The sequence below is a fragment of the Columba livia genome, chromosome 19 (assembly GCF_036013475.1).
Source record: "Columba livia isolate bColLiv1 breed racing homer chromosome 19, bColLiv1.pat.W.v2, whole genome shotgun sequence".
Taxonomy (NCBI): Eukaryota; Metazoa; Chordata; class Aves; order Columbiformes; family Columbidae; genus Columba; species Columba livia.
Window position 1 is genome coordinate 6412318 of NC_088620.1, and position 15234 is coordinate 6427551.

General features: G+C 40.6%; 1 protein-coding gene across 2 annotated transcripts in view; it reads left to right on the forward strand.

Annotated features, from left to right (window-relative positions):
- Positions 1-14718, forward strand: part of CDK5RAP2 (CDK5 regulatory subunit associated protein 2) — a 72038-nt gene extending 57320 nt beyond the window's left edge. For both annotated transcript variants that reach the window (XM_065035937.1, XM_065035938.1), the window contains 10 exons: positions 1759-1875; positions 2088-2277; positions 2493-2614; positions 3989-4237; positions 5880-5963; positions 6072-6331; positions 8181-8327; positions 9791-9929; positions 13156-13202; positions 14057-14718. In XM_065035937.1, the coding sequence (XP_064892009.1) occupies positions 1759-1875; positions 2088-2277; positions 2493-2614; positions 3989-4237; positions 5880-5963; positions 6072-6331; positions 8181-8327; positions 9791-9929; positions 13156-13202; positions 14057-14116 (1415 nt within the window). In that variant the 3' untranslated portion in view covers positions 14117-14718. The remainder of the gene's footprint in view (positions 1-1758; positions 1876-2087; positions 2278-2492; positions 2615-3988; positions 4238-5879; positions 5964-6071; positions 6332-8180; positions 8328-9790; positions 9930-13155; positions 13203-14056) is intronic.
- The last annotated feature ends 516 nt before the right edge of the window (positions 14719-15234 follow it).

The following is a 15234-nucleotide window of genomic DNA, read 5'->3' on the forward strand; positions in this document are numbered from 1 at the left end:
ATAATGAAAACTCAAGTGCGTTGCCATTGTACGCCCTGATGCTCCGCTTTATCCCGGTGAGCTGGACCTTTGCATCTCTGGAGAGCGTAATTGTTGTCAGCGGGGCCCTGCACACAAGGCGTAGTCTCAGTAGTGGGTCAAATTGCAGGATTGTGGCCTTATTGTGGCTCTACTTTATCCCTTATTATGTAAGATAACTAATAGTTATATTCTAAAGCCTTTCAGTAGAACTGTGATAGCATAACTTTTCAAATAGGATAAAGCTGGGTGATGGGCAATAAATTAAATTAGGATCAAGATGAGACCATCAAGCTTTGCCACTTCAAGTTGAATTGCTTTGTTAAAATCTGAAAGGAAAAAGCCTTTTGAGTTCACCTAGCTACCTCAACTCTTTAACATATAGATAGTAAAATGCCATTAATGCCAGGTTTCTAGAGCCTTTGAGTCTTTCAGTAACGACAAGAGGTGCATATCATGGCACACTACATCCCAGTTAGGTAGTGGGTAAAAGCTTCAGTCGGGATTACAATAAAATGAGATTACTCAGAGGAAGTGCAGCACATCAAATTGAATTGAACTGCCAGAGCTGAAAGGCATCCTCCTCATACATTCTGCTAATTTTTTTGCCAGCTGGTAATTTCTCTATTAACCAAATAGTTGACACTCATGTCGTTATCTTGAGCTTTAAAGTGTAAGAGATACTGGGATAACCAATCAACTGAAAAATACTTTTAATAGTAATGTTAATTCCGGTGGGTCCTGAAGTGTTTTACTGACTATAAGCAGGTTATAAAGGGCAATAACAATTATTCTACTCGCATTTCAGAAGCAGCCACCTTGAGAGTGGAATGTGGCACTTTTCAGGCTGTCACATTACACATCGCTGTGGGATGAGTAGCGTAGATACACTATATTATGAGGATTACCTAGGCTGGAATTTGACTAACTGGATACAAACACTAGTGCAATAAAATCCTCCGAGTAGGGTTCATCACCCAAAAGTTACTGAAAGATAGACATGTAAAAAAGGCACTGGAGAGACGTACATCTGTTCACAGGGAGGTGAGTGGGGGAACATCGGATGTGTCGCTCTCTGGAGCTGCTTCTTTCTCCCTGTGACTGTTGACGGTTGATCAACGCTGGCTCAGTTACGTAAATCTTAGATACACGTATTTAAGAGGGATGAATCTTGATCCCCGTGATCATAAATGGGTTCTCAGTTTGTAATCAGAAGCGAAGATGGTGACTCCAGCCTTATGCTCTAGACTGGTGTGTTAACAAATCTGCTACCAGACTCTTTACGTTACTTCCCGCATTGACCACCATTAGTTGGTAGAATCCAGCGCTCCTCTGCAGTGGTGTCATTAAAGACAACAGAGAATGAACAGAGCAAGACTGAAAGATACAGTGAACCTTCTTACAGCTTGTGTTATTTTCAGAGAAAAGCAATGTCACAAAATCCTCCTGCATTTTGTCCCATTGGAGTATGAGCTGATAGGTAAAGAGTGCCAGGGATAATTTTGCAATTTTGGTAATGGTTGCCCAGCAATGAGAGGTACTTGCGAGGAAGGGCTTTGGATTACTTGGCATTAACCTGAGCTGCCTTTTAGTCTGTAGGGATAACCTTCAAAATACAGAGGGGAGAAATCTTTCATAACATGTTTTTCTGCAATTTTGTAAATTGTTCTTGTCTGGAAAGTTTAATCTTTAATGACCTAGAGATGACTCATAAATCATCTTTTATGTATATATTTATAGGTTCTGCAAACATTTTTATCCATGGCTCAGAGCAGCATAATTCCCTGACTTCTGAAATACATTTCCTGAGGAAGCAAAATCAAGTTCTGAATGCAATGCTAGCAAAAGGATCCAGAGGTAAAAACGGACAATTGTACTTTACAGGAGCAGGCTGCAACTCATTCCAGATCAAAAAACAATAAAATATTGGGAAAAATATTGAAATACTAAGATCCTAAAGCTCACAAGGGCAGCTCTTATTTTCTGACAGTCTCTGAAAAAGCTGGTTCTGTTCAAAGCCTTAGTGGGTTGTGGGCATTGCGAATACCTCGTGTTTCTTCTCATTTCAGATAAACAAAAGGAAAATGAAAAGTTAAGAGAATCGCTTTCTAAAAAGAATGTAATCATTGAGCATCTTCAAGAGGATTATGAATGCATCAAGAAAGAAAATGAAAGGTTGCAAAAACAAATTGGCCAAAAGGAGGATGAAACCAGATATCTGACATGTCAGATTTACAGCAGTCGTAATGAATTAAACAGGTATTGATTCTATCCGCATTTAGACATTAATTTAGAGAAGAAAATCGTCAATGTGACAAGCATGTGCTTAGCCATAGTGATTAACGTTAATGAGGTGCATAGATATATTCAAAAGGCAAGGGAGGAATTATGGAGGAAAGGGGAATGAATTTTAGATTTTGAAACAAAAGATATGAATTTAACTTTTAACATAGACCTTTATTGGGACTTAACAGGTTGCAGACAGAAATTAACATCAAGCAACATCAGCTTTCTGAGAATGAGAAGTTACTGCAGTCACTTCGAACCGAGAGCAAGGTTTATGAGAAGCTGGAAGAGGCAAGAAGGAAGAGGACAGGTACAAACGCACCATTATTTCTACGCCCTCAGCCCTTGCAACCCTTCCATTCCCAAATATCATCTCGGCAAAGGACAGTAGGGCTCGGTCACCGTTTCTACATGTGTCAGCCATGCAAAGTAGAACTGACAACTTGATGATAAAAAGCTGCTTTTCACTTAGGAGCGTAGCTGTGAGGTGGAGATGTGTGATGTGTTCCGACTAGGAACACGCAAGTTTCCTTTGTCTTTTTTAGCTAAGCTAAAAACAAATATTGAAGATTCAGTGGCTCAGGCTGGATAAGCTTTATTGAGATCTTAGATATTGTTATCTAAATAGATGCTGCTGCATCCTCACAGGTAGCACTTTACTCAGGTAGCTTGTGCTTTCTCTGGTGTGAATATGAGGGTGGTGTCTCCTCCCCAGGGCTGGCGAGAAGCCCTGGCACTGATTTCTGAATGAGACCTTTAATAATGTCCCATCTGCTTTTCTGTCCCCAGAGGTGAGGTGTAAGAGTGAGACTTACCTGAGCTCTTTCTACCCCTTTTGAAGAAGCTACACCACCTCACAGCTGTTGGTAAAGTTAGGTTAAAAAAGCCAAATGCTGTTCCTTGCTGCATACTCGTTACAGGATCCAATAAATTTCCCATGGGAAGTTCTTGTAAAAGTTGATATTTCTCCCTGCTACTTTACATAATACGCCCTGCTGTCACCATGTCCTATACCCAGCTGCAGCCAAGAGCCCTGTTGGCATAAGGCTTTATGCCAAAGTTGGCTCAGGGGTGGAAGGAGGTGTCGTTGCAGAATTGGTCATGTAATTAGAGAGCAGCAGCTCAGCCCCTTCCCACCGTCAGGAGAACAGTTTGGTTTCAGCGTGAAGAAATACATGGCATTATTTATGGACTGACCTCCTCCTCTGAAAAGATGAATGCAGCCCTTGCATTTTTCAGGTTCAGATTTGTTCCTCTGCTTGCCAGGTGATTGTTAGTTTCTCTTTTTTTCCGTGTACAACATAAAACTCCCAATTCTAATCCATCCCTCCTCCACACTCCGAGATTACCCATTCCTTTTTCTTTCCCCAGACTGTGCATTAATGCACTTCACATTTTGTAAATCCTCTTCATTCTCTTTTTATTATATTATTTCTGCTTTTGGCAGGAGACTTGTTAGCTTTTATGGACAAAGTGAAAAATAATTTTCGGCTCTTTAGATCTTTTGAGGGTAGAAGCAATTAAGACATGCTTTTTTGTCAAACCATTATCTTAATGCTGTTTGTAGTTAATTCTAAATGTTGAGGATAAAGCTGGCTATAATTTACTTGCTCAGCATTCTGATAACGGCTAATATAATTTTAATTGTTAAAGATGTTAAGTGTTTCTTTTGAAATTGTCTCAGATCCCAGATGTGATGCGTCAGAAGAATTCCGAAAAGATCAGAATAATCCACTTGACTTACATGAACTATTGACTGAAATACAGAGTTTACGAGTGCAGCTCGAAAGAAGCATAGAGACAAACAAGTCTTTGCATGAAAAATTAGAGGAACAGCTTTCGAAAGAGAAGAGAGAGGAAGCGGGATCAGTGTCAGCTGTGAATATCAACTATCTTGTCAAACAAGAATCTCAGCATTATGCAGGAATGAACGGTACTGTGCCATACGTGCTTTTGTTATACTGTAGAACCTGTGCCTTGTGCTTTAAAGATGCTCTTAAAGCCTCAGACAACATCAGCTGTGCGTTTGGGAGCTGCCCATCAGCCTTTCAAATCCCGTTCCTGTTAGTGCTATTAGTGCATGGGGAGGTGAAATGCGCTCTGCACTGTCTTACCGCCTCCAGCTGTCACCTCCTTTTCATTCAAGAAAAGCGTTTGCAGACAGTCTCTGGGATGGAAGGATGCCTACATTAAATTGCCATCCATTTTGCTTACCTGGGGGTTCTTTTTTTAATGCAGAACTCCATAGCGTTCGCTAAGGGTAAGCATGTATTACTCAAGAATGATCAATAAGTGCGCTAAATGGTCATTGTATAAATCAGCTGTCTGCTTTTTGCCCTTCAGGAATATTTTACCTTTATTTCAATCACTGTTAAGTGATACTATTTTAGCAAATTGGGGAAAAAGTAGTGTTTGCACTCAGGGATAGATTATTGTCCCAATACAGATGTATGTGGGACACAGAGGGCACAAAAATATCCTTTCTTGCTGCTAACACACTCTGCATAGTAACAGCTTTCCATATGTACAGCATATAGCCTCCTACTGCCTGCACATTGTGTTATGGGAACCAATAATAATGGGCTTTTTGGGTCGATACACTTCACCTGAACATGCCAACCTATATCTTACGTGCCACACAGAGCAGGCAGCACCACCAAGCAGAGGATGAGTGTGAGAACTCGTGAGACACAACAGGGTCTTTTACCACCTTACTGCTTTGGTGGGTCCATCATGTCCAATCAGAATCGCACTTCACATGGAATACATAATAAGCTTTACCCTATTCTGTACACGTCAGAAAGATGCATAACGTAGCAAATAACATTTATGGGTTGTTACCATTCTGTGTGTACTTTATACCTGAACACTGAATTACAGTCGTGTGCTCCACGTGGGGATGGTTCCCAGTCATGATCAAGTGGCTGTGGAGCAGCTCTCATGGGAAACCTGGACCACCAGTATTTCCAAATCGCATTTGTTCCGGCTTAGTTTGTAGATAGAATCCTGGATGTTGCTTTTGAGAGCAGGTAGAGCACTGGAGCTCGTTATTTCTTTAAGAAAACGGTGAATTGAAGTGTAATAGCTTGGTTTGATATGGACCAGAAAGACTCCTGGGGATGTCAACAGCTGAACTTCTGAACTTGTTTGTTTTTTACATGTGCTGTGATTAATCTTTACTCATTACTTGGGCAGTTTGGAAGGTCAGAAGGAGGAGGATGTAGGTATGATCTTAAGTATGGTATAGCTGTGGAGAGCATCACACTTTTTTTGTAGAGTTAATGGGAAGCTTACATTTGTTGATTAAAACATCTTCATCAGGATGTATTGTAGATTTTCTGACTATGACTTGATTTTGGGAGATACCTGGAACTTTGCATAGATGCTAAAAAGATTAATATAGGTAAAGACTGGAAGATACATCACATGATACTAGAAAATTAATTGTGTTTCCTGCTTCCTAAGTCCAAGTGCAGCATCAGCAAACTAAAGGAACAGAAGTAGAGCTAGGAAGTTTATTTAACGCATGTTAGCTTCTACTGATATACCCTTCCTTGTGCTGTTTTTATACATAGAAAATCTTTGCAAATGCCCTGCTACTGGCAGAAACATTTCTGAGCTGCGGAAACACGGACATTGCCTTTCACTGGCAAAACCAGGTACATTCCAAAGTATCTTAAACATGCGTGTTGCTGTTTAAGAGAAATCTGTGTCAATTAGCTCTATATGTAAGGTTAAAAAAATTAAACACTTTGTTTCGGTTGCAGGTACGCATCCAGCTTCTAAAGATGATGTAGACAGCACTTCACACTGCAGCAGCACCTCGTCGTCCAGCACGGCCTGTACCCCCCGCCTGGTGCCCGGACATCGGATGTGGGCGGACAAAAACGGGCGCCACGTCCTTGGCTTGATCGAGGATTATAATGCTCTGCGGAAACAGATTTCAGAAGGGCAACAGGTTTTAGGAGAAATGGAGATTTCTTTAAGAAAGGTCACTGGTACGAAACTGCAGGAGTCTGGGATAAAGGTAAGCAGTGAAAGCTGTTAAAAGATGGTGAATTTTACCTAGAGGTGCAAAATGTATGGGTTACAAAAGCAAAGAAGGAGGTTAATGGTGCAGCAGACACCATTAACTGAATAACTCTGTCAGGACACCTTGGCAGTCCAAGTCTCATCTAGATGCAGGACATATTTGTGATTCCGGTTTAATGATGCTATGTATAAATTAGTTAATTCTGGTCCTTTAATAAGCAATCTTGCTTTTACATGCAACTTGAAATGAGGTGAAACTATTTGCTTTTACTGTGGAAATTGGTGATTGTTACACTGGAAACGATAAAAAAGCCAAACAAAAACAACAACAAAAAACCCCACAGATAAACGCCAATGGCATCCTGGGGTGGGTTAGAAGGGGGTGGTCAGTAGGTCAGAGAGGTTCTCCTGCCCCTCTGCTCTGCCCTGGGGAGACCACACCTGGAATATTGTGTTCAGTTGTGGCCCCTCAGTTCCAGCAGGACAGGGAACTGCTGGAGAGAGTCCAGCGCAGCCACCAAGATGCTGAAGGGAGTGGAGCATCTCCCGTGTGAGGAAAGGCTGAGGGAGCTGGGGCTCTGGAGCTGGACAAGAGGAGACTGAGGGGGGACTCATTCATGGGGATCAATATGGAAAGGGGGAGTGTCAGGAGGATGGAGCCAGGCTCTTCTCGGTGACAACCAGTGACAGGACAAGGGGTAATGGGTTCAAACTGGAGCACAAGAGGTTCCGCTTAAATTTGAGAAGAAATTTCCTCATGGTGAGGGTGGCAGAGCCTGGCCCAGGCTGCCCAGGGGGGTTGTGGAGTCTCCTTCTCTGCAGACATTCCAACCCGCCTGGACACCTTCCTGTGTAACCTCATCTGGGTGTTCCTGCTCCATGGGGGGATTGCACTGCATGAGCTTTCCAGGTCCCTTCCAATCCCTACTATTCCGTGATGCCTTTTGCTCTATCACGTGTGCTCACACAGTCAAATGATGTCTGAATGACACTCAAGACTTTCTGAAGTATCATATATTTTCCAGTGGCCTAGTTTAGAGACTGATAACGACAGAAAAAGTAATCTCTCTGTAAGTTTTTAACTTGTTTTGTTGGTGTAAAGATAAAAGCAGCAAATTTCCCAATCTGCAGTTTCCTATCAAGCTTTACATCACTGAAGTTTCCAACTACTTAGCAATTGGGGTAATTTATGTGACGGGAGGATTCCGGTTAGCTAACAATGCTGAAAAAAGAATTCAAATTGTGTGCTGCATGGGGCAGGAGCTGTGAATGCTTTTTCCATTACCCTTCCCCTTCTGTATCACCATTGTTTTGGTAATTCATCTGCTCCCCGTCTATTCTTTCCCTCCTTTATTTCACATTTATGCAATTTCTTCAATTTGCTTTTCTCATCTGTCAGCAAAGGAAAACATTTTATGTGTGTCCTGATAGTTATTTTAGCATTAAACGGAGCAGTTTAAAGGGTCTGCTAAGGAAGAAACATCTATATTGCTTAAATTGATGTCTGTAATCATTTGACTTTCAAATAGCATGACACGAAATGCAAATGGAAAATGAAGAGAGTTGCCAACTGTTACCATGTGGCATAGCAAATCTAGTAAATGCAATCTATTATTAATCATGGCTATTGATTAGGATAAATCCTCTCCCTTCCTGAAATTCTCAGATAATGCATAATTCAGCAGTCTTTGTAAACGAACAAATTAGCTTTAGTGGCACACAATAGCTGGGTACATCATCTTAGATATGAAATCATACCAACTGGATTGAAACCATTAATTAAGATTGCATTTTCCTAATGTTTTAAGCATAAAATATAACATGTCTCTGATCCTACGATCCAGGTACCGGACCAGACATCACTGCACAGCTTTTCTGCAAATATTCACACAGTACAGCAAATTTTAGAAGAGGCTGCACGTTTACTGAAGCTTCTCTGGAGAGTTTCCCTGCCCCTGAAAGCTGGACCTGGTACTGCTCATGGCACTCAGGTACTATTATTTTGCATTTGGGGTTTTTTGGTTAACTGTTGTAATGTGTCAGGGAAGATGCAGCAGTTAGGAACGTGTCATTTGGGAAAATCTTTTGAAAATCTTGAACCCAGGATGCATGATGTCTGGATACGTGGGTTTATTCAGCTCTCATCACTGCAGGCTAAGGCTGAATGTGTCCTGATCATATTGCAAACCAGGGTATTTATTTACAAAATACTTTATATTAAAGATGTAATCTGTAGCCCTGTTACATGATAGTCAGGAATCCTAGGCAGGTGGCAAATGTTCCATTTCAACAAGAAAAGGTTTGGACTCCTTGTTATAGCGTGAAATTCAATTTGATTATGTATATACTAGTAACAACAGAACTTCAGCAACTTTGATTTAATATCAGCTACATTTGTATTTTATATTTCTGATGCCTAAGCTGTAAAATAGGGTTTTTTTTTTTTGAGTATGACAAAACCCTAAGACAAGTTTTATAACATTTTAACAAAAAACGGCTGCACTATGCAAATGAATGGAAGTAGACTGAATGAGGAATGAATTATCTGTACTGTCATGGTACCAGCAGTCAGTAATGAAACTGTTTCAAGCTCTGGCTTTAAAATAAATCTAAAGTGTTTTTCACCAGGGTTTTTGTATGTGTTTCCTAAGGGAGGCTGGAAAACAAAATGAAACCTTAGGAAAATAAACATGTTAGATATAATTGTAATAACATTTTTGTTGATATTTTCTGGCATCCTTAGATGGGCAAAATCACAAAAGCAGTAAGAATGAACTGTGCTGTCTCATACACTTCACTGATATTTGAGCTTCTATTTGGGATGTCTTGACAAGTGTGCATACTTCCACTTGTACCCTTATATATTCTATAGAGACAGCTATATGTTGGCTTGGATTGCAGTATCTGAACAAATCACAGGTCTTTCAGTGTATGTGTGATGCATCTAATGCTTTACTGTAATATACTTGATCTAAACCTTCTTCATCTGGATCACTCAATGTCTGTGGGACCCCAAATCCCAGGACTGCACCTAATTAGAGTCTAATTGCGTCTTTTCTGGAGTTTGTTACCCAATATCCTGAGATCTTAAGAACATTAGATTGCTTCTGATGTCTTAAATGCAGGGTATGAAAGAACATCTCTTGAAGCTTGATTCTAAAGATACTGAGCATTCACTGCCTTCTCTTCAGCTCCACAGGAGCTGTGAGTAATCAGTTCTTCTGAAGAGCTAAATGCTAGGGGCGAGTTCCAGAAGACAGTATTATTTAACAAGTGGCACAACAAGAAAAATGGATAAGCTTCAGTTTGCATGAGGATGGGAATGTGAAAGGACATCTTAAGTTGTTCATACTCCAAATAAGCTTGAGGGCTCTTGTACAAAAGTATTTAGCAATTAACAATGCACAAAGTAGTTTTATATAATGCCTTAATGCGTTTTCTTCTTGCAATTTAGGATGAAGGAATGAAAGCAGAAATATTGAGATTACGTAAGAAATTGTCCGAGCAAGAGAAGAAGTTACACAGCACCGTGAAACGCTTGCACTCCACCAACCAGCTGAAGGAAAACATGGAGAAAGTCATCATTGACCAGCGTAAGTACTTCAGTACTGGTGCTTTTCTAATTTTTATAGTCTGTGGCTACCTCTAAAATTGTAGAACCAACAAAATAGATACAGGCACCTGTTCTTTTGCAGTTGCTCTGGCTGGTTTTCCTTGTGCGCACTCAGTTTGTGACAATTCATGAGGTTCAGACTGTACAGAACTGATGAAAAGAAGTTGCCCAGCTACAAAAGGCTGCATAGAATATCATGAGAAGCAGTTCACTTTTACAAAGCCCAGTGATAATGTGTCAATCTACGCAGCTGCCACTAATTGCCAGTAATTACTTGAGTTATTCCATTTCAGATAGTGCCATTCTCTGTGTTTTCTACCCTACAACAGTTCCTGGCAGAGGCAAAGTTACTGGTGCTGTAGACCATCCCAGCCAAAGTGTGTTTGACATTGGCCTCAGAATTGTGACTTTGCCTCAGTCTTGGTAATGGTGGAATTGGGCTTGTAGATTTTCTGTCTGTTTTGTGTATCACACCACAGAACTGAGCACTGGGAAAAGCCAGAGCAGCAGGAAAAGAGATTTCTACATGTTCCACACCAGATCGAGAAGTGCCAGAGAACAGAAGGCTCAGAACAAGTGAAACAAAAGCTTACTGGAACTAATTTTTTTAAAGAAAAATTAAGACATGCTGTGAAATGATATTTTACCATTAGCAGCCATATCGAGAAAATTATGCGGAAACATGAAAACAAGTGGGACATGAGATACATTGTAGCTGTGTTAAGCCAGGTGTCTGTTTTAAGAGATTAATCTCTTCTGCTTCAGAGTTTAATCACTCATCAGAAGAGATTTGAATGCAGGTAACCTCTTCTCTACCTTCATGCTATGGCAATATGTGTATTGCAGGAGGAGGATTTAATTTTCTTCCTTAAAAAAACCCAACTATCTTTACCTTAAGAGGTGTGGGACTAAATGACTCATTAGTCTATGCTAGAATGGCACTTGTGTTGTCAGTAATTCATCTAGACTATAAAATGTTACACATCACACAAAGTTATGAAAATGGCCATAATACTCTAAGTTGCTCAAGTCATTTAAATGCGATGTACAGGAGTAAATGTTATTTTGCTCCATAGCCTGTAATCTTTATATCTAAGGTACATGTATCTTCTGTGCCTGCAGATTATTTTTATCCAAAATTATGTTTTGTTCAGGTTTTAAAGTTAAATAGTTCCATTTAGGGCTGTCATATAGAAAATCAAAGCCACTCTATTGTGTCTGTCCAAATAATATCCCTGGGGTAGATTTGTTTGGTCAGTTCCTGGTTCCAGTGACATCTCAGGCAGACATACATGGTAATGTCAGTAGGGCTGGGCACAGTGTAAATCGGCAGAGATTTTTTTACCCTTATGGCCAAGATGTCATCCCCATGGCCACCCACCCACCCACACTTTCAAAAAGAAAACTGTAGCATCTCCCCTTGGTTTTCCTCACTCCTTTTCAGGGCATTCAGCCTCAGCTGAACCAGGTCCTAACAAAACAAAGCTGCATTTCCTGAAATCTCCTTAATGCAAAGCACTGCCTGGGTAGCAGCAGCTCTGCTGTTAGTGTCACATCCTCTACATTCTCTTCATGTACTGAATTTAATATTTTTGATTTAGAAAAATCTAGTTTGCCAGGTGAAATGAATTTACTAGCAGAGTTCTTTATGAGCAGAGAGCACTGAGCTGCACAGAAAGACCTGGATACGATTTTCTGTAAGTTTCATTCATTACAGGAATTACAGATGTCAGGTTACCTTTGCCTTAAAGAGCAATTTCAGAAATGTTGCTAAATTGCATCTGTACACAAACTCCTGACCAAGCGTACAACAAACCCAGTGGATCATATGAAGCTGCTGGGTTTTGTTAGGATGCTTACACTTGTTTTTTTGGTATTTCTTCCTTTCTCCTTTTGCTAGTAAGAAAGCAAAGGCACAGCAGCAGGTGACCTTCTCTGCCTTCATTCTCCAAAGCCACTCTGCTGAGAATATTCAGGTTCCCTCCGTTATTTAGTTGAGTGTTCGTAAATACATTTCGAGGCAGAGACTGGAACATTCTCGCGGCTCAGAGTCTTCTGTGCGCTTTCTCTGGCGAGAGAACTCGTTGCTTATAAACCTCAGCTGAACCTCTGAACATGTAACAATGCAGTGCCAAATTGCAGTAATCTGCCAAGGGTGTAATTATCGCATGACAGCTATACCCTTGGAGTTGTTGGGTTCTCATTATTGTAATGAAAAATCTTTATTATGGCTAAATTGTTTATTTTTTGAGACTGGAATGTTAAATTGGTGCTTGTGAATGGTATTTTGCAGCAGTTATGGAGCTGACACAGATTACAGAATCACATATTTAACCTGACATTTCTAAATATCAGTTTTCCTTGGTAGCATCCCCTCCTCCGTACGCGGGTCTCGCGCTGTCCCCACGGAGACGGACAAGCTGGATGAACAGAGAAAACTTGGAACCTTCCAGAGCAAGCCCTGATGTGATTTCCCCATAGCAAATACAGCTTGTTTTGTCCTTGAACTGCTGAAGGCTCTGGCCAATTTGTTCGCCATCTGGCCTCTTCCCAGCCCATCATCCCTCCCATAACCTCTTCACAGCACAATCTTTCTCCCCCTCCTGCTAACAGTTCTCCCAGCCCGAGTGGGCTCCCAAATTGTAGTTAGATCATGTACCATCTCACCTTGAAATGAACAGAAAGTCTTTTGATGACTTACCCATGACCAGGTTCCCTTGATGTATCACAGGGGTCTGTTGAGATGTGTGCTGGTCGATACGGGGATGAGCTGTGCGTGTTTTCACATTTATCATTCTTGGTATGGTAGAAAAACTTTGAAAACTCTTCCCCCCTATTTAGATTTGAACAGCAGATTATGTGCTAGACAGAACATAGGAATTGGCACTTTGGGGTGGCACAGCTTCGGACCTGAGCAACTCCTGCTCTGCCCAAACTCTGCTTGTACAGCATCGCCCAATTTGGGGCTGTTTCACGTGGTTTTTGTACACCAGGCTGAGCTTCTGAGCAGGACTCAGGGCTGAAGAACAGCTCTGGAGCTTGGTAAGAAGGCTGAAGCGGTGGTAGGGGCTGCAGGTCATTGCCTGAGCGCTGCCCATCATGCAGACCCCAGTTCAGACATTATTCTCTGTATTCAAGTCCTGAAACTAAATATTAGATATATAAAGACTGTGCAATATTATTTTTAATCTCCTCTTTCTTTCCAGTGGTTTTAACTCACGATGTCTTGAAGAAAGCTAGAGGAAACCTGGAAGTAAGTAACCTTTAATTCCTTGGTATATATTAATTAGAAATATTCATTGCTGTGTCAGTAGTATTTTGCAGAATTAGTCCGATTTGCTTTAGGTTTGCCACCTAATCAAGTCTGGCTGACAGCAGGTTAGTATGATAAATATTCTGCAATATTTGAAGTTTCAATTAGAGTTTTATGACTGATCACGCAAACAGCTAAATCCGCTCCTTTCTGATGCTTTCCTTATGTTAATACTCATGTCTGTCACCATCCTCAAGCAGTTTATTTTCAGCAGATCATAGTCTAATGACCTGTCTACTGAATAAGTTCAGAAAAGGCACCCTTATTTAACGCCTGTGTATGTGTTAACAACTGGTGGTGCTCTTTTAAAAATACAGACCCAACAGGCCAAGCTTTTGCAAACAGCTATTTGCTAATGTGATGTAATAAGTTAGTTTGAGTGTTTAAGTAATTGCTGTTCACATTTGGTTTCTCCCAGAAGCTTCAGACTTTACTTCCAGAAGGACGTAACACACTTCTTGACTCCTATATCCCAACCCTCTCCTCACACCACTCCACTCTGTACATTTCCCAGACCCTCCTTAAATTTCCTTCAAAAAAAACCCTTTTCTGTGAATCTTCTCCCTCCGTTCACCAGCAAAACCTGGAACAGCTGCTGTGCTACCCGAGTTAAAGTGATGACATTAAAAAGTCTTTCTGCTTACAGAAGTCTTATCGCTTTAATTTGAAGACCTGCTGAACGCAGAAGCTCCTATTTGCAGATGCTTTTGCAGCATTAATGGCTCGGGGATAGGGACAAATAGTGTGTGTTTGAAGTACTGTAAAATAATAATAATCACTGCTTTTCTATGCAGGTGCCAGCAGCTGAGAATCAAAAATCACCTACCTATACCAGCAAAAAGAGGATTCTCTGAAGGAGAAAGTTCTGCTGATACAAACCGGTCCTGTGGTTGTTGTTTGCTTCTTTATGCCTTACTATTTATTGATGTAAAAATGTTTGTTCAGCTCTTTTAATGGAATCAACCTTTGACCAAAAAAAAAACACAAAAACAAAAGAGAAATCTTCTGGTAAATAACTTATTTAACATTTTCTGTAATGTAAAAGATGGGTTTTAATATTTATTAGAGAAGCAAGGTACTGGAGTTAGTGAAGAAAAATCTAGATTTTTTTAAGTTGTCTCATTTGAAATTTTATATTTGTATGTGTCATGTTATAAAACTATTTGTTGTTGCGGTCAAACAGGTCCTGAAATAATCAAGAACGTGATCCAGCTCCCAAATTGTTTATCGGCTGCTAAAAGAATGTAGGTTAGAAAAAATCCTGCCAGCTGTCATTGTTTTATAGCAATATGAGAAATGTTCAATATTTTAAAGCATTTTAAACATACCTGGAAGGTTGTTCTGGAAGCTGCCGGATGCTGAGCTTTCTCTTTGCCCTGTTAGAAACTGAGACTGCTGTTAGGTCTGAAAAAATATGACTTAGAATCAGGCAATTAAAATGAAGAACAGTCACAAATGTGTTGGTGTTATTTTGTTCGGAACATCAGACCTTGAGCACTTATTGAACAAAGAAGCCACATTACAATGTTGGTTTCTTGAGTTCAGATGAAATGAACCCAATCCTTACCAGCTGCATATGGGGTGGGGAAGCCCTAGAACATCAAAAAACATTTTGCTGTTGGCAAAACGTGAACGTCAGCCGTGTCCCAGACCTGTGCTGAGCAAAAGGCCACTTGAGCACCACAGCCAAACAGGTTTGAAATCTATTTTTCTGCTAAAATATTTGAAAAATGTTTCTCAAATTTCAATAAATCTTTTACAACGGGTTTTTATCTCCCATGTTGATACATATAACAGCGATACTTTGTCAAGACTAGAGAATAGCAGCATCAAACCTGCTCATTGTGTTCCACTCATCCCACCTTTGCAGTGGTGTCTCAGGTTTGAGCAGCCGAGCACGTGGCTTTGCAGCCGAGCTGAGGGCCTGCAACTGGGAAAATAACTTAATTTCACCCTAACACAACCAGAATTT